This window comes from Lithobates pipiens, unplaced genomic scaffold, assembly GCF_037356315.1.
Source record: "Lithobates pipiens isolate NorthernLeopardFrog02 unplaced genomic scaffold, aLitPip1_a1.2 Scaffold_13, whole genome shotgun sequence".
In the NCBI taxonomy this organism is placed as follows: Eukaryota; Metazoa; Chordata; class Amphibia; order Anura; family Ranidae; genus Lithobates; species Lithobates pipiens.
In genome coordinates, this window is record NW_027507718.1 from 202161591 (window position 1) to 202189498 (window position 27908).

Here is a 27908-nt window from a genome sequence, read left to right on the forward strand (position 1 = left end):
TCCACTGCTTTGACCAATCCTCCAGCAATGCCAATCACGTTCCATGTTACAGACACCTCCAGGGATATCAACCCTATTACACATCTTTGTGTCATCAGCAAAAATACATACCTTTCCCAATAAACCTTTAGTTATATCACTTAGATATAGGTTAAATAGACAACGACCTAGTGATTGCTCTCTGTTCTGAGTGAACAATATTTACAACCCCACACTGGAATCTATCCTTTAAACACCAACTGCATATCCACTGAACCCCCCAAGGGTTAGGTCCTAGCTTGTACAACTTTTGTATTCGATCATTATGTGGAACTGTATAAAATGCCTTGCTGAAATCAATATATGCTATGTCCGCAGCACCACTCTGGTGATTCCATTAACTTGACTACAACCAATGTTAAACTCACATATTACAATATGACCATACAATCTCTGAACAATAAACTTTGATTTCCCAAACTATGGAATATGGGGACCTACTTAATCTATCCAAACAATTTGTATCCTATCAGACAGGTCCTTGTACAACATACTTGTTGGAAGATCTAAAGGAGATTGCACAATCAGAATTGAACATTGTGTGATTAAACCATGTCCCCTGACCTTCAGCTATGAAAAGTCAGTGCCTCAGTGGGCAGGAATTGCCCTGACATTGAAAGTTAACAAGGACAAAACATACCATAGAGTGGGGCAGGGCTTAAAATGTATCTAAACCCAAAAACAAACATTTTATATATTGCAACCAAACAGTTCTTAAATGGAGTGGCTGCCTTTGTTTACTTATTTTTTAATTTTTCCTTGTTTTTCACCTGCTGATCCTAGAAATAGGATACTTGCTGTCACTTTGGGGGAGATTTACTAAAACTGGTGCGCACAAAATCTGGCGCAGCTGTGCATAGTAACCAATCAGCTTCTAAGTTCAGCTTGTTCAATTAAGCTTTGACAATAAAACCTGGAAACTGAATGGTTAATATGCACAGATGCACCAGATTCTGTGTGCATCCATTTTAGTAAATCTTCCCCTTTAACCCTACACTCACTTTTCATTATCCTGTCCCATGGTAACAACAATAATAGGCTGTACTGTATCTATGTAGAAGATGGCTTCCATGCTAGGTAAGGAAGTGTATTAGGGGGACCAAGAACACCCTCTCCTTTACCAGTGTAGTGATTTGTTTGAGTGTGGTAGTTGAAAAACCAATAAATGACAAATTAAAGGTGGTGGTGGTGCAATTACTTGCATTTGTAAGGTTGCAAGAAGCCCACACGGGATCAAACAACCTGATTAAGAGCTTGTAGAATGTTTCTTCATAGATATGTGAATGGTCTCACTTAATGCTTGTCTGGGTTTGCATGCATCTAGGGAAACCTATCTTGACCTCACCTTCAGTTTTTTTGGGGCCCTAAACATCCACCCCATCTCCATAACATAAGAAGGAGGTGTCCTGTAGTCCACAGAAGTGAACTGAGCGGAGCTGGAAACACTACAGAGTGCAAAGGACAGTGCTGAATTTCTGACAGGATCAGTGGGCATTTTCCTGCATTTGTGCAACAAAATAACAAAACATTTTTAAAGGTATATTTAACAGACCGAAAGTAAGCAAAAAAAGCAAAGTGTATTGCTAGGGTTTATGTACACAATATTAATTTTGATCTGAAATAAAATTGAGACATCCTAGCTAATATTTGAAAAATAATGTCCATTTTTGTAGCATTGGCATAACACCTCCTTTATATTTGCCCCCCCCCCCCCCCCTCACATAGCATTGCTGAAAAAAAAATGTAGCTTACTTTTTTTTAGACATTCTCTTCTGAAACTTCCAGCAGGGAAAAATTCTACTTAGTTCTCTAGTTCTCTTTATTATGAGGGGGGTTGAGAAGCTGTGATGAATAACCCCGTCTGTACTGTGCAGAGCAGATATCATATCATCAGTTGTACTAGATTTGAACAGAGAAATTTACTAAAACTGGAGAGTGCAAAGTCTGATGCAGTTGTGCATGGTAGCCAATCAGCTTCTAACCTCAGCTTGGTCAATTAAGCTTTGACAAAAAAAAACAAAAAAAAAACTAGAAGCTGATTGGTTTCTATGCATAACTGCAACACATTTTCTACTCTCTCCATGGGATGCACAGGTATTCTGTTCAGACGCCTGCAGGAAGTCTGTTCAAATCAATGACTGGCTAAATAAAACTACATGGATCTCCACACATGAATGTACGACAATGCAGGTCTGATGCATGGATCAGAATGGAGAATGTATGTGGAAAACCTCTTCATTCTGCACAGGTGAAGATGGCTCCTTCGCATGGGCGTACAGATCAGTACGCACGGGTGAATGAGGCCTATGAGGGTTCCCAATCCCCTCGATGGATTTTTTATTTATTATATATTATGGCAAATACAACAAGAGGTGATGAACTATACAAAGGTGGGTGCATACACCTAAAGCTGTCAGGTGTAATGAAACAGTCAGGAATTACAGCAAAGAGGTCCCGCTGTCTGAGAATCTACATAACATGTCAGAGGCTGACGTAGGCTCTATCTAGAACTGGAATATCATGTTTGAGTGGACCTTTAAGAAAATTATACTGTATTTTACAATATTTTAATAAAGATATTTTGTTTAGCCCACTCACAATAACCTGACCTGTTATCACATTGCATTGCAAACCGCTGATAACTAAAACATAATTTTGCTTATAGTAATGCTAATGTTAATGCCATATTTTATTCCATACATTGTGAATCAGCTCTACAGTGGACATATGTGTAACATTATTGTGGATCTTTCATTATACAGATAAAAGCTATATCATGGCTTAACTCGTAGCATTTGTTTAAATAAATATAATGTAGCCTGATTCTTTTTTCAGTTTTCCTAATTCTGTGAGCCCAATGCCACATTTTTGCAGTTCTGGTGCCCTGGATATGCCATTTACCATGACAGGGATGCAACATGACTCTGGTGTGCCAAAAAAATCCTCTTTTTGCTTTCATTTCTCTTGTTCTCCCTAGGGGCCCTTGTTCCATAAAGCCTGCACTGCACTGGCTAAGCAGCTATGCCAGCTCTTCTAAATAGCAAGCTACAGTTAGGGCAGCACAGAAACACATTACTGTGCTCATGAAGCATGCTGACTAATCTAGACTGCACTCATTTTTAACCTCTAGAGAACGATACACTAGAAAATAGCATTAAAAAAAAAAAAGAGCAAGAAAGAGCATAAATTGTCTAAAAAAAACATGTAAATTACATCCTATTATAACATATCTTTTTGTTCTTACAGTAATATACTGGTGCTAGAAGCAATCATAAATAACATATTATTATTCCTTAAAAAAAATCTCTACTGAGAACTAGGTTGTTCGGATGTTCTGTAGAACACCGAACAATATGCGGTGTTCGGGGCAAATTCGAAAGCCGCTGGAACACTGTTAAAGTCTATGGGACATTAACATGAAAAATCAATAGTGTTTATTTTAAAGGCTTATATGCAAGTTATTGTCATAAAAAGTGTTTGGGGACCCGGGTCCTGCCCCAGGGGACATGTATAAATGCAAAAAAAGTTTTAAAAACAGCCGTTTTTTCGGGAGCAGCAGTTTTAATGATGCTTAAAGTATAACAAAAAAAGTGAAATATTCCTTTAAATTTCGTATGGAATTTGGGGGGAACCCCATGCAATTTAAAAAAAAAGTTTTGGTTCGAGGTTCCCCTTTATATTCATTCCAGACCCAAAGGGCCTGGTAATGGACTAGGGGGATCCCATGCCATTTTTTTCAATGACTTTTATCTGTATTGCCAGGACCGACAATTCATTATAGCCGCGAGTGCTTTTAAATTACTTTTTTCCTTTAGAAATGTCAATCTGTGCAGGGAATGTTCTAAACACGGGCAAAATGTGCCACTTTACAGACATACTATAGACACCCCCCCAAGTACAAAATTTAAAGGAATATTTCACTTTTATTGTTTCACTTTAAGCATTATTAAAATCACTGCTCCTGAAAAAACAGCCATTTTTTAAAACTTTTTTGGCATTGATACATGTCTCCTGGGGCAGGATCCAGGTCCCCAAACATATAAGCCTATAAGCCTTTAAAATGAGCACTTTTGATTATTCATGTTCGTGTCCTATAGACTTTAATGGTGGTTATGTGTTCTGGAAAATTTTTTGCCTGTTCGGTATGTTCTGGTGCGAACCGAACCGGGGGGGGGGGGGGGTGTTCAGCCCATCCCTACTGACAACCTATGAAGGCTGGCATTATGAACAATTTTAAAATGCTAATTTCTTGGCTGTTATGTTGATCCAAAGCGATTCGGCACTGCGTCGCTTTAACTGACAATTGCGCGGTCGTGCGACGTGGCTCCCAAACAAAATTAACGTCCTTTTTTTCCCACAAATAGAGCTTTCTTTTGGTGGTATTTGATCACCCCTGCGGTTTTTATTTTTTGCGCTATAAACAAAAATAGAGCGATAATTTTGAAAAAAACGCATTATTTTTTACTTTTTGTAATAATAAATATCCCCCAAAAATATATAAAAAAAAATTTTTTCCCTCAGTTTAGGCCGATACGTATTCTTCTACATATTTTGGGTAAAAAAAATTGCAATAAGCGATTATTGATTGGTTTGCGCAAAAGTTATAGCGTTTACAAAATAGGGATAGTTTTATAGCATTTTTATTAATAATTTTTTATTATTTTTTTTTTACTAGTAATGGCGGCGATCTGCGATTTTTATTGTGACTGAGACATTGTGGGGGACCCATCGGACATTTTTGACACATTTTTGGGACCATTGTCATTTATACAGTAATCACTGCTATATTTTCGCGCATTTTCGCGCATTTTCCGTCAGAAGGTCTGACCGTGTGTACAGGGCAGTAGGGGTCAGGATCACAGAAGAGGGACCTGAGAAGAGGAGGATCTGGGCTGCTCTGTGCAAATCCACTGCAACAAAGTAGGTAAGTATAACATGCTTATTATTTTTATAAGGAAAAAAAAACAAGCCTTTACAAACACTTTAACTGTTTCAGTCTTTAAAAAGTAAATAGGTATTGTTGTGCCATGAGCAAGTAAATCAATTCTAGGTGTGAGGCAGGTTAGAAAGTGGATGCTAGGTCTACATCTAATCTGTAGTATTAAACCCGCCACTACTACGTTGACACGCAGCATGCACATTTTGTGATAAATCTAACATTTTTTTATCTATTTTTTTCCACGGATAGATTAGAACATCTCCAAGCAGTATAATACAGTTTAAAGATGAAATGGATCACCCCTTGGTCATTTATTCATCTTCCAGATCAAATGCCCCCTGCTATTGCTGACATTATGCCAATAGCGCACCATTCTGAAAAAGTGTTTGTCTGCTATCTCTTTATATCTTTTTTAAATTGTGTCGTTTAATTTATCCAGTTAGGATTGCTCTGGCAGAACCGTTTTGCACTGGTGATGAAAGGAATGTTTATAATGCTGTTTGAAACAGAACACTTTATGCAGCATGCCCACCGCATACTCCGTACTCTCTGTGGACTAAAAAAAAAAAAGTTATCTTCCATACTGTGCATAAAACTCCATGAATCCGTCAAAGGAATCCGACTGCCTACAGTAAGCAGATGTGTATTTTCTTAAAGGAAGCAATTGTACTTTTCGGAAATGTAAATAGTGGGAAATAAAATCAGCATGATAAGCAAAGCAAATGGGTCATAAGGGTGGGAGCTGGCTGTAAAATGATTAAATCGGTTTACACACATGGGTGTAACGTTCTGCACCCACAGTAGTGTCAAAGAGATTTGGAAAGGCGGAAGCTGCTTGATAGCTCCATTATTCCAGATGACTTAATTAAAAATTGGAGTTATACCACATAACAGAACCATTGGCAGCTGTAAAACCAAATAACCCATCAGAGGTTGCAATAACACTGCAGCCAAATCTTGTGCAAAGCAAACAAATATGGATTTCATATGTACTGTGAACCCATGTGTGCGAAATAATATTTGGTAATAACAGCTTTGCTGTTCTGCTTTACTGAATACGTGTACATAAACTGTGGATGAAAAACGCCCTTCACCCTGAGGCCTAAACATGTAAACACGGAAAGCAAGATATAAAGCATATTTGTCGCCGAGAAGGACATGGAAACATTTGTACTGATCCATCTCATGAACCAATTTTTGTATGTAACATGTACAGTTCTATGCACCTTGCATGAAACGAACATGCATAATAAAACAAATATAAAATGAATAAACATTTTAAAACCAAAGCATATGGGACTTTTTCACAAATCCAAGCCTGCGTTTAAAGTGGTTGTAAACGTGTACATGCACCCAGTGAAGTGACAAGCATTATGCCGCGTACACACGACTGGTACTCTTCCTAGTACTAGCAGTGGATAAGTCACAGGCTATGTGCTGCAGCTCCCTCCCAGTCACCTTTTTAACTCTTGGTGTCAGGAAAAGCTACCAAAAGTGATTCATGCTGATAACAGAAGAACAAGGCAGCACAGAAAAATGGCACTAAGAGCTTTGGAGAGAGATAATTACACAGTATGGAAGGTATTTTTTTTTTTCATATTTCACATGTGAGGTTTGCAAAACGACTTTAAGTGTAACTGAACTTTTAAAAAAACACAATATATTTCAGGTGCATTAAAACAAAAGGTGTGCAAAGTCTTAGTTGGTTTTCTTTAAACATCAACCACATTCTAAGTAGAAAACCCTGTGCCCTGCTACAATGATGCAGAGAATGACTCTTTGTGGAAGCATTGGTCTCTCTGCACAGGTCCGACATGCCCCCTGTTGACAAAGATGGAGGTCTTCAATTATAAGGAAGCATCAGCTTTGCCGATTGAAGAACACTAGTCTGTCTCATCAAAAGGTGCATTGACCTCTGTAGGGAGACAACTGCTTCCACGCAGAGCGCAAGTGTTCCTCTCTCTTTCTCATCTTAGTAGTAAAATTTGTCTTGTCAGATAAGAGTACCCCAGTAAATGATTAAGGACAAAATTGGAAAAGGCTATTTACTTAGGCCGCGTACACACGCGGGGACTGTTCGCCCAACTTTGTCCGTCAAACAGTTTCGGCAAACAGTCCGCTCAAAATTAGCATGGACGGACATGGCCACACACGACGTACGAACAGTTTGCTGAAACCGTGCGCGATGACGTGAACGGCACGTACGACGGGACGAAAAATACGACGTCCTATACACTGCATTATAACTTTCGGCGTGTAAAGCCTTTCTGAGCATGCGCGGAACTTAGTTTGTCGAACAAGCCTACACACGAGGGAACTGTTCGCTGAAACAAGGTTTCAGCGGACAGTTTTTCGGAAATTCCGAAAAACCTTGTTCAGCGGACTGTTCGCTGAAACTGTCCGCTGAACGCCCACACACGGGCGGACTGTCCGCCGAAACACTGTTCAGCGGACAAAGTTGGCCGAACAGTCCCCGCGTGTGTACGCGGCCTTAGAGAAGTCGACTTAGCTTATTAACCCTTAATGCTTGAAGGTAAAACAAATCTTAGATTTTTGACATGTGTTAGGCTAGGTTCACACCTGTCTGATGACAATTTTCCCTCAGTTTTCACTGCAAATTTCCAAAGCAACTGTTCAGGTTCTGCCTGCACTCCAAAGCACCTTGTTCCCATGTTGATGGGGACAAAGACCTTTACTCCACAACCCTGGCCGGTGGTTGTGGCGGTCTGCGGGTGGAGGGCTTATTGGAATCGGGAAGATACCACCCCCACCATGTGAGGGAGTAGGGGTACTTTGTACCCCTACTCATTCCCAAAAAAAAGGTCAAAAACAAATAAAAACACAGTGACAGTTTTTGACAATTACTTTATTAACAGCTTGTGGACCAGCCGCCGCAGTTTTACTGCGGCAGGTTGGCTTCGCTGTGTGAAATCACGTTATTGTACGTGATCTTGCAAGGCTTGGATAGCAGGCCCGCCACAAGCCACGTAAGTCCGACCCTGGATCGTCTCACGGAGAGGAAGAACGGGGAAATGCTGATGTAAACAAGTATTTCCCCATTCTGCCTAGTGACAGGACACTGATCACTGTTCCCTGTAATCGGGAACGGTGATCAGTGTCGTGTCACAGACAGCCCCCCCCCAGTTAGAATCACTTCCTAGGACACGCTTAACCCCTGCAGCGCCCCCTCTTGGTTAACCCCTTCACTATCAGTCACATTTACACAGTAATCAGTGCATTTTTAATCGCACGGATCGCTGTATAAATTGAATGCTCCCAAAATAGTCTGATGTGTCCGCCATAATGTTGCAGTCACGATAAAAACGCTGATCACCGCCATTACTAGTAAAAAAAATTATAAAAATGCCATAAAACTATCCCCTATTTTGTAGATGTTATAACTTTTGCGCAAACCAATTAATAAACGTTTATTGCAATTTTTTTACCAAAAATATGTAGAAGAATATGTATCAGCCTAAACTGAGGAAAACTTTTTTTTATATATTTTTGGGGGATATTTATTATAGCAAAAAGTAAAAAATAATGCATTTTTTTCAAAATTGATGCTATTTTTTTGCTTATAGCGCAAAAAATAAAAACCACAGAGGTGATTAAACACCACCAACGTAAATCTCTATTTGTGGGGAAAAAAGGACATCAATTTTGTTTGGGAGCCACGTCGCACGACCGCGCAATTGTCAGTTAAAGTGACGCAGTGCCGCATCGCAAAAAGTGCTTTGGCCAGCCAAATGCTCCAGGGCTGAAGTGGTTAAAACAAAAACAATGTCCCTCGGTGTAGATTCAGTGTCAATTACAACATTTTTTTGTAAAGGAATTGTCAAAAACTGTCTCTGTGTTTTTATTTCTTTTTGACACTTTTTTGGGTGAATGAGTAGAGGAATAATGTACCCCAATCTTGGGGGGGTCTTCCAAATTCAGATAAGCCCCTTGCCCGCAGACCTCCACAACCAATGGCCAGGGTTGTGGGGAAGAGGCCCTTGTCCCTATCAACCTGTTGAGGGCATTTGGCCTTGTATGGTTCGGGGGGGGCTCGCTCATCCCACCCCCCCCCCCCCCGGCTCCATAGAAAGATGGTTTTACATGTCATGCAAATCGGATGGGGTTCAAAACGCATTTGATTCTCATATATGTGAATTAGTAAAACTGGTGAATTACACAGATGGTTTTTTTTTCCAGGATAAATTGGGACTTCATTTGGTGGTAAATGTTAATGAATATCTCCTGATTTCTTTAATTATCAAAGAAACATTAGCCCAAAATAGCAAAAAAAATGTTTTTTTAAACTTTAAGCTGTATATTTCTTGCCATGACTATGACCCATCCCAAAATAACTTTCTCCTACCTCTGACATTCAGGACAATCCCTGATACGTGTATATCATATGTTGTTTGGGCCAAAAATATTAATATATATTAAATATATTTTTGTTTCCTATTTTACCAAAAACACAGTGACACTATGCAAAGATTTTTTCCTCAACAACCGTCAACAACCGTTGACCCCAGCCGATTGACCCTGACACTAACCTAGATCAAGCCCTAACCAATCTATTTATTGTAATTTTTTTTCTTATGACTATAAGAAAAAGATACAATATTGTTTTTTCTCAATTCCTGAAGAGAGTACAGGACCATGTTTTAGTGAGGGATCACTTTGACAGCCAATCACAAGCTATTACAGCAATTGTGATTGAAAGCCAATCCTTCTGGCTCCTAATTGTTAAAATGAGACCAAGGTCTGTTGGTGACAGCTTGGTCTGTGCACTGAGAGCGCACTAGGCACAAACATTGGTTTGCAAATATTTGGCACCTTGGAAGAAGGCCCCCTCCATGATTCTACTTATATTTGTGATGCCTATGGAAACAGCATATATGAGGCGAAGCCTGTGTTCACTCTGACTATCCAATTACATGCAATTTCAAAAAAAAAAAAAGACGGGATTTTTGCTTGCACGTGATTGGAGGACTGAAAAAACTTTAGTTTGTTCGCTTAGCTAGGAAAACATTAATTTTGCTAAGTAATCATTACCTCATGGAGGAATTACATTTTGTAATGGTCTATTACAGAAATATCAGAACAAAGGCCCATACACACGATCTGACTTTTTGACAACAACGGTCCGACGGACCTGTTTTATTGGACAATCCAACCGTCTGTATGCTCCATCGGAAAAATGTTATTGCTTTTTCAATGGAGAAATGTTCTCTGTGCATGCTCTCAAACTTTTTGACAACAAATGTCTTTTGGAGGATAATCCGATCCTGTGTACACAAGTCCATTGGACTAAAGTCCAAAGAATAAACACACATGCTCAGAACCAATGCTAAACATCAGCCAACAATAGCAGAAGTTGCCCAAAGGGCGGCGGTAAAGAGATGAAAAACCACGTGATTTGGTGAAAGTTGGCTGAAAATGTTTTGCAGTGTGTATGCAGAACAAGTTCACGGCCAACGTCCATTCAGACAAAAATCCACGGAAAAGTCTGATGGAGGTCCGATCGTGTGTATGAGGCATAATATTGAACGGAAAGAATAAATAAACCACTGTTAATTATTATTATATTATACTATTGTATATAAAATATATATTATACATGTGTGCTTAACTGAAAATATCCTACCAACATCATGCTGAGAAGTTGTAAAAAAAAAGATTTAGCCTTTTGGGCTGAGTTGTGGCAGGAAAAATGTACTCTGCATAATATAGCTTCTCAGATTGCATCTAATATATATATATATATTTTTTTTTTTGATTGGCTGGTTGTTTGTTTTTAGATTGTGTGGAGAAGGTTTGGAACCTCTGTTGTGCTTTATTGTTGTGTTTCCATTAGGGATTTACTTTCTCTATTTGTCCTAACATTTGACAACTCTCCAAAACAGGGTTTCTTAAAGTGGTAGTAAACCCTTCTATCGTTTTCAGTCAAGGAAGCTGCCATCTTGGCCTCTAATGATTCTTCAACTGCCATAATGCTGCACCTGTGATCAGTTAGGAAACCAGCCATTGAATGGTTTGAAAGTTTGGTTGAGAGCACAACCAATGTGAAAGTTAGCATTTCCGGCATGCCAGGGTTTGTGCAAGTGTTTTTTGAAACTGGGTTTACTCCCGCTTTAACCAGGGTTCATCCAGTGATTGCTAGGGGTTCCTTGAGTAATGAGCAATTTCTGTCACTCGGATAAGTTCCCACTGCCATCATTGATCTTTTTAGCTATTTGTAAGTGGGTAATTCTTCCCAGTGTACACAAGTGTAAGGAGAATTCTTCCCACTGACCATCACACTAATGTATCATGAGTTGTAGATATAGTCATTTTTAGCAGGGGTTCCGTAAGACCAGAAAGGTATATCAAGGGTTCCTCTGTGTTGAAAAGGTTGAGAAAAGTTGCTCTAAAAGATCACTTCTCTTATGCTGAAGTCATCTTCACTTCCTGCTGTATTTTTGGACAAAAAGTTGACAAAACAGCATTAAGAAAATCGAAACCCAAAAACAAATGTGAATATACTGCAGCTTATTAGTCCTTAGATGCATTGGTTGCGATAATTTTCTTTTCTACATTTTTTTTAAATGTTTTTCCCCACACTTCCTGCCCTAAGGCACTCACTGTATTTGTGAAAGAAGCCATGGTTGTAACTAGGTTGCTCTCCTGGTTGGAACTACTAGCCCCTTGTCCACTCCTCATCTCCTTTATATAGGAAGGCATTTGTTACATTGTTTGGAAGAATTTAGATATACTTTAGCTCTTCCCTACTCTATTAAAAGAAATGTATTAAAGGGGACCTTCAGTCATTTTTTTAACTTCCCATCTATTAAATCTTCTGCCTTTGTTGTTTTAACTTTGGATAGTAAAACATTTTTTTCTGCCAGTAAATACCTTATACAGCCCACTTCCTCTTTCTTGTCTGGTCATTAGCCTAGGCTTATGACATCATGCACAGCTCTCTCTTTCACTCCGGTGAGAGTTTGCCATTAAGGTGGGGGGGGGGGGTTAGTTATAAGAGGGCCAATGAGAGCTGTAGAGCTGGAGGTGTGCCTCTGTGTGTCTGTGTAAATACAGGAAGTGAACAGGCAGCTGCTTCAGCTGCCCACAGTTAAAATGGTTGCAGCCAGGCTAAGTGGAGGGAGATTCCTGCAGCATATCTGGCAAGTACAGAATCACAGTATATATAAAATAATATGAAAAGTGGTTGGAGGGAAGCATCAGAATGGCAAAGACTGCAGTTCCTCTTTAACACGATAAGGTTCAAGAAATTCAACAGTTCAACACAGGGCTTAATGATTTTGACACCTTATTGGTTGTGACATTTAGAGCTTTTTTTTTATATTTTTCCCGTTTTATTTTTTTTTTGTATGTGTATGTACGTGCCTTGAGTGTAAATGCATTCTACTGGCCAGAATATTAATTTATTCTGCCAAATGGAATACATTTATTTTCATACGCGGGTTTACATGTGTAATTTAAGCTCCTCTCTAAGGCCGCGTACACACGCGGGGACTGTTCGCCCAACTTTGTCCGCTGAACAGTGTTTCGGCGGACAGTCCGCCCGTGTGTGGGCTTTCAGCGGACAGTTTCAGCGAACAGTTTGCTGAACAAGGTTTTTCGGAATTTCCGAAAAACTGTCCGCTGAAACTTGGTTTCAGCGAACAGTCCCCTCGTTTGTAGGCTTGTTCGTCAAACTAAGTTCCGCGCATGCTCAGAAAGGATTTACACGCCGAAAGTTGTAATGCAGTGTATAGGACGTTGTATTTTCCGTCCCGTCGTACGTGCCGTTCACGTCATCGCGCACGGTTTCAGCAAACTGTTCGTTCGTCGTGTGTGGGCAAGTCCGTCCATGCTAATTTTGAGCGGACTGTTTGCTGAAACTGTTTGACGGACAAAGTTGAGCGAACAGTCCCCGCGTGTGTACGCGGCCTTAGTGCAGCTGTGATGCTTTTTTTTAATGCCTCTAAACGCTACTCTTACAATACTGATGTAAAAAGCTGAAGTGCATGGTCACATAGACTAACACTGAACTGCCTTTAGAGGCATAAAAAAAATCCAGACATCTCCATCTTTTCTGCCTGTGGGCATGAGGCTTTTTGTAACTTCTTGATAAAAATGTAATAAGTACTTTTATTTTAAACATTTTTATTAGCAAACAATTTTATTCATAATGTATAAACCTTACCCCATTTTTTGGATATGCTATCCATCCAAGATCACCCATCACGGACCGTGAATCCAATAAGTTCACTGTAAATAAAAAAATAAATACATAAATAAACTGTCCATAAAAATGATGTAATAAGCATAAATGCTATGTCTTAAAGTATAGCTGCACTCCTAAAGCACAATACAAGCTTGAAATATTAAAAGCAAAACTGAAGGTAAAGAGCAACATAGAAAGATAAAACACATACTGTATATAGGAGGCTGTTTTACCCCAGTCTAAGATTTACACAGCTTTGGTAATCCACTGTCTGGAGGGGCAGGAAACCTGATTTTTCTCTACTGCAGTTAAGTAACACTTATGCCGCATACACACGATCGGATTACAATCCGCCCGTGTGTGTTCGGCGGACTTTGAAAGAAGTTTTGACTCAAATCCGCCCATCTGTGTGCTAGTCTGCCGGACTTTTGAAATGAACGGACTTGCTCACACACGGAGAAAAGTCAGGTCATTTTGAACGTGGCTCCAGGTAGAAGGAACTAGCGAAGGAAGTCAATGTTGCCACCTCCATCGGCAAGATTGACACCTTGCGAGCCCTGTCACCTGGTATGGATTTAAAGGGGAACCCCATTTATATTTTGGGCATAGTTATTATTAGTTTTATTTTATCATTATTATTACTACTATTTTTTTTTTGTATATAGTAGCTTTTGGTATTTGAACACTTCAAGTATGCCACATTCCTTATTCTTGTATCTAGTCTTATATATTAACTTGCTGTTAATGCTAACGTGCCATGAAATAGAGATGAAAAGTTTTTTAAAGGGTTTATGTTAAAAAAAAAAAGTTGAGAAAGGCTGGTGCAAAGACAAATTTTTCTCACACTACTTTTGTTGAACCATAGAATCATTGGACCTATGGTGTACCCATGTAACAAGGGTAGTTAGAACAGTCTCTCTGCATGCTGCAACTATGTATACCACAAATACACTGCTCAAAGTATTAAATAAACCCTTAAAGCAGCATTTAGAAGCCTATATCTTTCTGACCTTCCATATGATGCCTGTGCACATGCAGACTTGAATATGTGCCAATATACATTTAATGGGTAAAGCCTTCTGAGCTGCAAAATCTGTAAACTACCGTGAAATAGAACTATAGAACTAAAAACCAAAAAGCTAAACACAGCAGCTTGCTCTTCCCACACTTTCCCACAATGTGAAAAAACTGTAATATATATATATATATATATATATATATATATATATATATATATATATATATATATAGTGTCGCGCTGCTACTGACCATTAATGCATAAAATCTGTACTATAATCTAATATAATGCATATTATGAAGTGAATAAAAAATATATATATCTATATTATAGATATATATATAAAATAAAGTGCTTGTGCTCCGTGAATCACACACAATCCAAAGTGATTAACCTCCCTAGCGGTGATCCCGAGTCTGGCTCGGGCTGGGATTTCAGTACCACGAGCAGTAACCCCGAGACTCGGGATTGCATCGCTGGATACAAGGAGGATACAGGGAGAAGTTACTTGCCTTGTCCCCTAGATCCAGCGATGTCCTCCGCGTTGTGTGTGCGAGCTCCTCCGCTCGATTCACACAGTGCCCGAGTGCCGCCGAGCTCCGTTCCCTGCGACGTTACAGCGCACTGGAGCAGAGATCGGCGCCAAATTCAAAAAAGTAAAAACACACAAAACACACATAGTACTGTAGATTACAGTACTGTATAAAAAAATTACACACCCCCTTTGTCCCTAGTGGTCTGTCCAGTGCCCTGCATGCACTTTTATATTGTAAATACAGTTTTTTCTGCCTGGAATTTGGAGATTGTCCATAGCAACCAAAAACCATCCCCTTATGTCAAAAGTAATTTTAGACCAACTGGAAAACAGTGATAACAAATTATAATTTCTTGCAGAATCGAGTGATAGCGATTTGTGGGGAAATTTGTCATCAAACACTAAATCTAATGACAGTGACAATTCTACAAATTAGCAAATTTCTGTGTTTTTGGATTTGATTACAGTATTGAATAATTTTTATTATTATTTATTATTATTATTATTATTATTATTATTATTATTTATTATATTATAAACTTTATCATACCCGGGATGTCTGCTAGACTCTGGTTTGAACAGATTTAAGAGAGTTATTCCTAAGAATTGCAGGCCTACAATATAAAACGCCAAATTTCCATGCTTAATAATTGTACCGCTTTCAGCACCTAAAATCCGAACTAATCATACCGCCAGGGAGGTTAAAATAATTCAACAAAGTCCATGAAATGAGAAATGAACAACAGAGTCCATGAAATTAATAAAGTGATCTTCATGCAATGTGCACTTTTCCCCCAACGGGTGTACCCTCATCTTAAGGGCTTAAAAATTAAGCCTAAAGTAGTGAACAGCAGATGGTCAGGGTCATTCAGATGTATCCCATTAATGTACTGGCTGCTGTATGCTGATGCTCCACACTGGTCATCTCCTGTTCCTGATAATAGCCAAGCTTTATATGGATATCAGTGTCTCCTGGTTGCTTCCACCTAGCCTCCTCTGCTGTCACTTCCAGTAATGTCTATACATTTAACCTCAAAGCCCAACTCCGTAGATAAGAACCTTTCCAGGTTGAGAGCAGTAAAGATATCTTAAGCCTAGTACACATGAGCCAAATGTCGGGTGGTATCGGCGGTATCGGCCGATTCAATAGAAATCAGCTGATATTTGGTCTTTGTGTACGGCAGGTAGTCCCACAGAAGCTGACTTCTGTTGAAGGGTCATGACCAAAAAAGGTCTATCATCCAGTTCCTAGTGTGTTCTGGCTGGGGGCTGTCCCCCCATCAGAACACAATAGCACAGCAGGGGAGATCACTGTTCTAACATTGCATAGTTAGTAAAGCGGCTCCGACTTGAGCTGTCATTTTTTTTTCATTCAACCTACTAGGTTGAATGAAACAAAAAACTAGCAGTGTGTATGAGGCTTTAACCTCACCTGTAAACTGTTTGCTAAAAAACTGTTTATTATCATGTCCTCTTAGTACAGCTTCCACTGTACTTCTAGGCCATCATGGATGTAAGCACTGCAGGTTTGATATCCAGCTCTGCGGCCATGTCTCTCATCCCCTCTCCTGGTGGCCATTCAAAAAACAAAGGCTTAATTTTGTGATTGGCCAGGAGGACAGAGGCTCAACTGCAGCTCCAGGGTCTGAAATGAAACACGTACATCTATAGTACCCTAGAGATACTGCTGTACTAATACAACCATGTAAGCAACTAACTTTAAAATGCTAAATAAAGCCTGCACGAATGAAGATTTGAAGCTAAAGCTTAGGTATGTTTACTGCTTTTAACCTGCTATGGTTCTTATGTAGAGTTTGACTTTAAGTTGTGAAAAATTCAATCTGACTGGCCTCTACCCACATTTGCATTTCACTGCTCTTTGTTCTGTCTAGTTACAAAGGTAATAGTGTAGCTAACAATGTTTAACGATATGAAGAAAAATAAAGTACAGAGCTGTAAAGCCTAGATTTGCTGTGCCAGAAAAAAATCTTCTGATTGATTATTTTCTCCTTTCTCGTAGCTCACAAAAAAGATGAGAAAGGACATGAGAGGATTAAAGCCTGCAAGTTCCTTGACCCTGTCTATTAAGTAGCCTCAATGGGAGTGAAGGGGTCAATGAATGCAGTGCCGATTACAGTACGTGATTCCTTTATAGCTCTGCAAATTAAAACAAAAAAGACATCTGTATTTCAATTTGAATGGATTAAACTGGAGAGCAAGACAAGCTTATGAATAAAAAATAATAATGATTATTCAGAAAATAAAGTCTTAAATAGCTAAACTGAGATTTACTGTGTAAAGATAAGACCATTTTGACTTAAATAAACACAGAAACACAGAAGAATATGTTTACATACATACTCACTTTTCACTTAATAAATCTACCATAACCAACCTATATTATAGTTCTTCAAGCTGAAATTAGATTGTCAGCCATGGGCTACTACACATCACTGCTTTTGTATTATGTTATTAAACAAGCCAATATGAGAATCAACCACTACTTAAGAATGATGTACTGCATTCAGTTAGTATCACATTATCTTTAACATTATCTTTCAAATAAACACATGGTATATAGTGTGTATATATATATATATATATATATATATATATATATATATATATATATATATATATATATATATATATATATTTATATTTATACATAGGTGCATCTCATAAAATTAGAATATCATAAAAACGTTAATTTCAGTAGTTCAATTCAAAAAGGTAAATGCATATAGTTTCTATAGATGTGTTACACACAGAGTGATACATTTCAAGCATTTCTTTCTTTTAATTTTGATGATTGTGGCTTACAGCTACTGAAAACCCAAAATTCAGTATCTCAGAAAACTATAATTTTACATAAGACCAATAAAAAAAAAAAAGTATGGGGCGTGGCTTGGCCAGCGGCGAGGATGGCGGCGCACTAGCTGAGCTCCGGGGAGAGAATCGGCAAGAGCACATATTGTCCAGCGCTAGCAGCCCGTCATGGGTCGGAAAACCCAGCTCACACCTCACTCCAGTGCCCGGAGGAATCTGTCCAGTGGTACCGTGCGGAACATCAATGAAATGTTCCGTTCTCAGTCTGTGCAGAGACAGAGCAGGCCGGACAAGATGACGCCGGAGCATGGCGAAGAGGAAGACTTCAGTGAGGACTCCCAATCCGCTGCAGAGGATGCAGGTAGGGGCCTCTCAAACACCGCCAAACCCCTCACATATGAACATATGTCTGGCTTCGCAGCGGACATCAAGTCCACATTCTCGGCTGCCATAACGGACTTAAAATCCAACCTGCTTGTCCTTACAGAAAAGATCTCTACAGTAGAGGCAGCAGGGAAGCGTAGAGACAGGGAGTTACGGGCCTTGGAATCCGTAGCAGAGGCACACTCATCCCACTTCATTGAAATGAACCGCCATTTAGAAGATTTGGACAACCGGGGGAGGAGGAACAACATTAGGGTACGGGGGATACCCGAATCGGTAGAACCAGAACAGATTGTCCCAGCGTTGCAGAGACTCTTTAATAGCCTATTAGATCGGCAGGAGGACACTGCAATAGAATTTGTTCGTGCGCACAGAGCGCTTAGGATGAAAGGGCCGGATTTAGCTCCACCCAGGGACATTATATGTTGTCTCCAGAGTTTTCCCCTCAAGGAGGATATAATGAGAAGCGCCAGGAGGAATGATCGCATAATTTTTAACGGCGCCTCCATTATGCTCTTTCAAGACTTGTCCCAAATCACTTTACGCAACAGGAGAGCTCTGCGCCCCCTGCTGGATGCTCTCAGGGAAAAGGAGATCCGGTACTCTTGGCGTTTCCCCTTCGCGCTGGTAGTCATGCATGGCGGTAAGCAGATCTCTCTTCGTACCCCCCAAGATCTTCCAGATTTTTGCGATGCCCTGCATATCGACTTGGTGTCCCTACCGGACTGGTATCAAGAATTTCAAGTGCCACTGGGCAACAGGTCACCTCCCAGCTCACCTCTATCTACACCAGAGAAACGCTTGTCGAAGCGGTCGAGGAACAACAAAGGCGGCCACCCCTCTTTGGCAACTCCTAACGTCAGACCCACACCATCTAGGCCCAGGGAGGAGGTCCCAAGCTGATTTACTTTTAGGTTTCCTGCTCCGTCACTGATCCTGGGAACTACTTCACTTTCAGTATAAGTTACTATAATTCGGGCAATTATGCCATATGCTTTTGTGGAAATGGGACCTCATTGAGACTATGCAGAATTTAAGTTATTGGTTCCTTTCTTTTTGGTTCTTGTTTTTTTTTTTTTTTTTTTTTTACATTTGCCACGAGAGTGAACCAAGTGCTCTTTATCAAGCATGCAACTGTTACTGTGATAATGGCCACCGCAGCGCAGTCCATCTCTGCAGCTGGACCCATGGCAAGGAAAGGGGACATGTAGCGCCACGATGCCTTAGATTTTGTTGACGGCCCAAGAGGAGGCAAAACATGTTCATTCTGTTTGTGTTCCTTCAGTTCGGGAAACTATATCATATGCCTTGGAAGAAGTGGGGCCTCAATGAGAGACTGCAGAGTCAAAGTTGTTGGCTCCCTTATCTCGGTTCTTGTTTATTTTCTTTTTTTACACTGGTTTAGAGGTGGCCCAAGGGCTATATGCTCAGCAAGCTATTGTTAATGCAATGACGGCCACCGTAGAAGAGACCATCTCTGCTGCTGGACTCATGTTATGAGCAGTGGTCATGTAGCACCAAGAGGACTTAGTTTTTTTTTTTAGGAGGTCCGGGTGAAAACTCACAATATTAATTTTCTTTTGGTAACTTATAATGCAAACCCAAGTGTTCAGTGACCTGTTTTTTTTTTTTTTGGGCTGCTAAACTTACACTGTAGAGCCTCTCCTTATGAGAGCTTTGGTTTTGATGACAATTTTTTATTTTACTATTTGATAGATACTTGGCTGATTCTCTCCCCTATATCAGCGCAAGTTTTTTTGACATTTACAGGTTTTGTTGATATTACTGTACCTGTACTATCTGGTTATTTACTGGATATATTTTTCATTTGATTTAGTTGACATAATAGCCGCAAATTAAAGTCAGTCCTGTGGATAGCACACTACGCTATCTGGTCTGACCCTCGCTCCTACCGAGCCTCTCTGGACCAGATATATCTCCGATCCTTAGGGAGGCTAATTTACCACCCTGTTAGTTGGGCTCAGCTGACAGAGGTTTTATAATACATTGTTTACTAACTGGGGACAGTCTTCTCCTTTTGGCTGTTCTTATCTATCTTTTCCCTCCTACATCTCACCCTACCTTACTTCTATCCCCCCTTTTTTTTTCTCTTTTATTTTTCCTCTTTTCTTTATTTTCTTCCCTATCTTTTCCTTTTCACTCCTGCTTCTCTTTCTTCTCCCTACTCTCTCTCTTTTCACTCTCTATCTGATTCGCCTCTTTTCCTCTATACATTTTTCACGGGTATGCATTACCAAGAAGTGTAATAGCCTTATTGAGGGTTGTATAACTACCGATTTTCAATTGTTTCGTACTCTATACCATTGTGGGTTGAATTTGTCTTGTCCACTCTGGGGGGATTTTGGGTCACATAGATAACAGATGGCATACGCGGCACTGGGCCATATGCCCACGCTAATTTCACACAATGTGAAGGGACTGAACATCCCAGAAAAAAGAACCGCAGTGCTCAGAGAACTGCAAAGGAGTAGGCCACAATGTGTCTTCCTACAGGAGACGCATTTTGTTTCTCGCCAGACGCATAGATTGACAAATAAATTCTTCACGAGAGCCTTTCATGCAACGAATGCTTTGTCAAAGACGAAAGGTGTTTCGATCCTCCTGGGGAAAGACGCCCCCTTTGTAATATCGGAGACGATGTCGGATCCGGAGGGCCGATATATCTTCCTGAAGGGCTCCTACAGGGACAGGCCCCTCACTTTAGCCAATGTTTATTTCCCCAACACAAATCATCTCCAGTTTTGTAGACGCATGACGAGGGAATTACAGGGCTTCGCATCGGGCTGTATCATTCTAGGAGGGGATTTTAATATTCCACTAGATCCCCTGGCGGATACTTCCACGGGGAGGTCATGTGTCACTTTCCAAATTTTGAAGAAAATCAAGCGTCTTTTACAGACACTGCAGTTAGTAGACGCGTGGCGCCTGCTTAACCCAGAGGGAAGGGATTACACGTACTATTCGATTCCACACAATAAATATTCCCGCATTGATTATTTATTTGTGACGCAACGTGACCTGCCGGTGGTTAGTGCAGCCAAAATCGGTACACAGGCCATTTCTGATCATGCCCCCATAGCGATCTCCCTGGATCTCAATAGACAGAGACAGATATACAATTCTTGGAAACTGAACCCTTCCCTCCTGACTGATCCAACGAATTTACCCCTGATCGTGATGGCTCTCAAAGAGTTCTTCGCAAATAACGACCTACCGGATACAGACCCTTTGGTGCTCTGGGAAGCGCACAAATGTACTATTAGGGGGGTACTAATCAAACTAGGGGCGAGACGTAAACGCGAACGAGAGAAAGAGATGAAAGACCTTCTTGATAAAATAGGCAAACTAGAAACACTCCACAAGCGTATGTTATGCGAGAGAACGGCCACTGACCTACTGAATACTAGGAAGCAATTTCTGGATCTGTTGCACATGAAAGCTAGGCGAATGCTCTTTTTTAAGAAAAAAATATATTACGAAGGGGGAAATAAGGCAGGTAGGCTGTTAGCCAGAGCCCTGAAAGAACATAATTCCAGCCAAACCATAAACGGCATACGTAACGCGAGGGGCTCCCTAGATGTGAATAATGATGACATTGCGGCCCATTTTCACAAATACTATACTGGGTTATATAATCTACCCCCTCAACATAGACCCAGAGACCTAGAAGGAAATAGATCACAAATTATTGGAGAATTTCTACGAGAGAGCGGTCTCCCCTCTTTGGGAGAACAGGACTTAATATCCCTGGACGCCCAGATTTCAGACAATGAAATTAAACGGGCAATAACTGACTTAAAGACGGGGAAATCCCCAGGGCCGGATGGCTATTCGGCCATCTATTATAAAACTTTTTTGGAAGTTCTCTCCAACCCTCTGAGAAAAGCTTTGAACTCCCTGTCCTCGCCTTGGAAGGTCCCCCCTGAGTTTCTGTCGGCCCACATAGTGGTGATACCCAAACCTAATAAAGATCCGTCATCATGTGCGAATTATAGGCCAATCTCTCTCCTAAATCTAGACCTCAAAATATTGACCAAGATATTGGCTAACAGATTGAACCCCCTTTTGTCGGAGTTGATGGGTCCAGAACAGGTTGGCTTTATGCCAGGAAGAGAGGCCAAAGACAATATTATTAAATCACTTTTGCTGTCGCGGGCGGCCCCTGTGGGGAAGATCGGAGGCCTTCTCCTGTCCACGGATGCGGAGAAGGCCTTCGATCGCGTGGCGTGGGATTACATGACGGCCACATGCAGACAGGTGGGGTTGAAGACACGGATGATGACCTGGATCTCTGCTATATACCAAAATCCCACTGCTAGAGTGAGGGTGAACGGCTCCTTGTCAGAACCTGTGAGCATTGTGAATGGAACCAGACAGGGTTGCCCTTTGTCACCCCTTTTGTTTATTTTATCCCTAGAACCGTTCATTAGAACGATCAATAATGATGACTCGATAAGGGGATTCGGAGTGCGAGACAGGGAATTTAAGGTTGCGGCTTATGCTTATTGACAGACCCGCACACGACGATTCCCAATTTATTGAAAGCATTTACTAAATTTGGATACATGTCTAATCTAAAAATTAATTATTCCAAGTCGGAGGCCTTGAGTATTGATCTGACCCAGGAGGAATTAAACAGAACCAAGCAAAACTGCCCCTTCCAATGGGAGGCTGTGGCACTTAAGTACCTGGGGGTTTGGGTATCCCCGGACACCAAAAGAGTTTTCGAACACAACTTCTCCCCACTACTGAAAATGATAGAAAGTGACCTACGTTCCTGGAATGAGGGGTTGTTCTCTTGGTTCGGACGTGCGGCGATCCTAAAAATGTCGGTGTTGCCTAGACTGATCTACTTGTTTAGAGCGTTACCAATTCATATCCCCAGAAGCTTCTTTCACAAACTAAATTCCTTGGTCCTACGTTTCCTATGGCAGAATGGGAGAGCGAGGATCAATTATGCCTTATTGACGAAACCAAAGGCCGAAGGGGGGATGGGGTTGCCTGACTTCAAGAAATACCAGTTAGCAGCACAAATTACTAGGATAATTGACTGGCACTGTCACGGGGCGGACAAGGACTGGGTAAGATTGGAAGATATGCTAACAGAAAACAGATTGTGCTTCTCCCCATGGATTACTTTGAGCAGTCTCAAGAGCATGATTAGCTTGAACCCCCTGACGGAGACTACGCTATCAGTACTACACGCAAACTCGAAACGGTTTGCTGTGACTACCCCCCTCAGTCCTTTAACACCGCTCCAAGGTAATTCTGACTTTACTCCAGGTATAGAGAACGCCCTTTTTCATGACACGGACTCTGCCGCCCCAAGACTGGTAAAAGATTGCTTTTCTAGAGGCCAAATGAAAGACTTAGAGACCCTTAGAAGAGAATGGGTAGAACCATCGTTTCCCCTATGGAATTACTTCCAGATCAGGAGCTTTGTTACCTCCCCAAAACACAAACGACACTTCATTAGACAGATGACTGATTTGGAGGAGGTCTGTGCGTCTGGCGAGAGATTACACAGGGCGACCTCGGTGGCCTACGGGTGGCTACAGAGGTTGACGGGACATGAGGATGATAGGTTCAGGAGCAAATGGGCTCGGGGACTCCAGAGGAACATTACGGATTCTCAATGGAGGAACGCATGTGCACTGGCTCACAAGTGCTCCATTAGCACAAAAACACAGGAAACGTGCTATAAACTGCTGACACACTGGTATCACACTCCTGACAAATTGCATAGATGGTTCCCTCAGGTCCCAGAAATGTGTTGGAGATGCCAAGGAGAGGTGGGTACACTCACGCATATTTGGTGGAGTTGTTCTAAATTGACGCCCTTTTGGGAGGAAGTGAGAAATTTGATCACACAAATTACAGATACCTCGATCACATTAGATGCGGCTTGCTGTCTCCTTCACATTGCTGACGTCCCCCTGAAGAGATACAAACATTCTTTGCTTAAACACCTTCTCAATGCAGCCAAGACGCTGGTGCCGCTGCACTGGCGGACCCCCAGAACCCCAACGGTGGTTGAATGGTTGAACAGAGTGTCTGAGACATATACTATGGAAGAAACAGTGGCTCAAGCCACTGAATCAGTGGAAAAATGTCATGCTACTTGGACACCTTGGATAGTGTTCCGTTATTCTACAAAATATGCTCAGCTTCAAAGAGACAACTGAACTATTGGAGGCTAAATCGGACATTCTTATTCTACCCTTTCCTTATCCCTTTAATTTCATTATTCGTTCTTGTTTTCTTCTCTGTGTGCACTCTTAGACCTCAACTGTGGATAATGTCAGAATATTGACACAGTACATCTGTATGTCGTGAACCTTTTGGCTTTGTTTTTACGATTTGGTTAAAATATTCAAAATCTCATTGACATTAACACCCCCGGTGATATACACTGCACTATTTCATAGTACGAATAATGAGATGAGTTGGGGTATAGCACTGTACTATGTTAACTGTATTTACTTATGGTTGTTCTCAGTTGTACTATTGTATGCCTTTCCTTTAACTCAATAAACGCTTTTGATGTGTAAAAAATAAAATAAAAAAGTATTTGAATACAGAAATGATGGCTTATTGAAAAGTATTTCCATGTACAGTATAGTATGCACTCAATACTTGGTCAGCGCTCTTTTTGCATGAATTACTACATCGATGCGGTGTAGCATGGAGGCGATCAGCCTGTGGCACTGCTAAGGTGTTATGGAAGCCCAGGTTGCTTTGACTTGTGGTCAGCAGACGGAAGCATGAAGTTCTCTAGAATTTCCTGGTAGAGGGCTGCTCTGATTTTGGAATTGATAAAACACTGTGGACCAACACCAGCAGATAACATGGCTCCCAAAATCATCACGGACTGTGGAAACTTTTGCATTTCATTTGGAAATCAAGGTCCCAGAGTCTGGAGGAAGAATGGCGAGGCACGAAATCCAAGCTGCATGAGGTCCAGTGTGAAATTTTCACAGTGAGTGATGATTTGGGGAGCGATGTCATCTGCTGGTGTTGGTCCACTGTGTTTTAGCAAGTCTACTTTAGCCAATGCCGGCTGCAATGTGCAACCTCAAGCAGCACAATGCTTCATGACTAGGCCGAGTGGATGTCCGGTGGCTGGGGTTTTACCTTTCCTCACACCCGACTCCCTCATGAGCCACCTTCATGGTGCGCGGATTTACGTCAGGGTTCCACCCTGGCCTCATCACGCTACTCCACTAGACACACAAATGCAGGAACCTCCTCTCAGCTGCCACAGATGAGCTGGCCATAGATAATTTATTGCAGTCTGAACTGGAATGGGGGTTCATCATCAGCCCCCTTTTCCGAGTCACATTTCACTAATTGGAGAGTCAGCCCTATTGGGCTTGTCAAGGGCAAGTTTTTAAATAAACTTCAGTGGGTGTATAACTTGTCAGCGCCTCGTTGTTCCCACATCCCAAGTTTAAACTCCATAATTCCTTCCAAGGATTTTTCGCTTAAATATGCTTCGGTTGACTTAGCTATTCGAGCCATTATTAGCATAGGCACAGGCGCATGGCTGTCCAAAGCGGATATTTCAGATGCATCCAAATTACTGCCCATTGAGCCATCCCTGGTGGTGGCATGGCATCAAATGGAAAGGTTTGTATTACTTTGCCACCAAGTTGGCTTTCGGCTCCAAAAGCATCTTGTGGCTTTTTGACACCTTTGCCCAGTCTCTTACCTGGATCCTGTCGCACCAAGCACAATGCCAGAAAGTCATTCACTAACTTGATGACTTCCTGCTGATTGAAAGGCCCAGCGAGCCCCCGTTAGACTTGGACAGACTAATGCCTTGTACACACGGTTGGAAATTCTGGCCACAAAATCTGTCTGATTGTTTCCAATGGATTTTGTCCGAAACTGGTGTTGCATATACACAGTCAGACAAAGCTGTTGGAAAATCCGATCGTTCGGAACATGATGACGTTCATTCATTATGACGGGTCTACGTTGAGGCTAGTAGCCAATAGCTTTGGTCTCGTAATTTGATCTGAGCATGCGTGGCAATTTGTTCGATCGGAATTCTCTACAAACTATCAGAAAAGGTCCGATCTGACTTTTTTGTTGGAAAATTTGAGATCCTGCTCTAAAAATTTTTACGTCGGATTTGCGTGACACAGAGTCATTGGAAATACATTGGAACTTGCTTGAATTATCAAAGAAGCCAATTCACTGAAATCATATAGAATTAAAACCAAGTGGGGGCATTAGCTGAGACGAAACAGGCATCATCTTCGTCCAGACACTGTTACAGATACATCATTAGAGGAACTGAATGACAATGGAGAAAAAGAACAAGCCCATGATGGCATAGAAGTCCTAAACACAAATATTGAGTCAACCGAGGATACCGAGGACAGCATAAATGTATCAGCATGTGATAATGCTGGGAGTGACTCTCAACTGGACACCAATCCTACAGTTGATGAGCCAGCAGCTACCTTCTTTTGCTATGGTCAAGCTATTAAACCAAAAATATGGAGGGACTTTGTCTCATATTAAATGTTTCGTACTTGAGAGGGAAGATGTAACTATGTATATGCCTTATGTTATAATTCAAGTCCAATTGTTATTCCTAGTTCCTTATGCATGTTAGGAACCAGTTAACAGTCTTAGTCATATGATCTGGGGGCAGGGAACAGTAGCTGTTGTAAAAAGGTACGCTGCCGATTAAACACGAGGCTCTTGTTCAAGCTCCTTGCTGTATACCTATACTTCGTATTAATTCATCGCAGCGAGTTCACCTTTAGTGGAGCCGGCTTTCAGATACTGCGCAGACGCCACCTAGCTCAGATCCCTTTACAGTGTCCAAAACCCAACAGTCCGGCCCGGGGTCAACGTCAAGCTCTTCCAGACCCACAATGTCTGGTGCCCAGTAACAATCCTCGACCAGTTATTATCTCATCTGCCTAGCCAGTTGAACTTCAGCCTGCTGCTACCGTTTCCTAGTTAACCTTGGCCTTGACCCCGGACGGTATTTTGGACACTCCTTTCAGGCTGGAGAGGCTTCAGACGCATCTCAGTAGGGGATGCCAGACCATGTCCTCAAGAAGTGAGGCAGGTGGAAATCCGCCTACTTTGTCTGGTACATTCCGAACCCTTAGGTAGAAATGTCACAAGTCTTCAGTACGCTTGCTCAATAAATGTCACCGGACCAATAAAGCGTTACTTCCCTATCCGAGTATTTTTGCCCATTTTTTGGCATACCGACCAGCCGACCAGGGCATACCTCAGGTCTGTATTATATTGTAAGTCTTGTGGCATCATTATGCGGTTTATATCTGTCTCAGTCATAGGGCTTTGACCATAAATAAGAAGGCCAGTATGGTGATCTGAATTTATGGGAGGAGTCCGGGGGGTATATAAGCAGGCCACTCACCAATAAACAGCACCATTCTCCTCTTCAACTTAGTCTATCATTTGGCCACAATCCCATCTTTAGAAAGTGAATGCTAATTTCCCTAATGGCGGTTGCAAGATACAGATGCAGGATGAGGTTAATGGAATTTGGAAAACTCTTGACAGGTGAAAACCTCTCCTCCTCTCGCTAAGCTTGCATTCAAAGCACTTACTAGGAACCTTCATAGGCCAAGCCTCCACCTTTTAAAGGATATTTACACTCTGCTCTGGAGGCTGAAGTGGAGCTTGTTAGGGAGAACTATGTGTACACCTGTCAACTATGCAGCCTTGGCTGAGACACAACATCTGTTATTCACAAGTTATCCTGCTTGACTATGGTGTGAAAAGTCATCAAGCATTAACCTTTCTTTCTCTTTTAAATAATCCCATATCTCCTATACCAAAAATAGCAGATGTCAATGAAAAGCTGGTAAATGCCGAGGGAATCCAGTACATGTTAATAAAACCATTGGGCACCTCTATGCCCAATTATATCACAATGAAATCTCCT

The 27908-nt window shown here is 41.2% G+C and overlaps 1 protein-coding gene across 3 annotated transcripts in view; it reads right to left on the reverse strand.

Moving 5' to 3' along the window:
- EPHA5 (EPH receptor A5) overlaps window positions 1-27908 on the reverse strand; it is a 512956-nt gene that overhangs the window by 443213 nt on the left and 41835 nt on the right. For all 3 annotated transcript variants that reach the window (XM_077476128.1, XM_077476127.1, XM_077476126.1), the window contains exon 2: window positions 13161-13225. In XM_077476128.1, the coding sequence (XP_077332254.1) occupies window positions 13161-13225 (65 nt within the window). The remainder of the gene's footprint in view (window positions 1-13160; window positions 13226-27908) is intronic.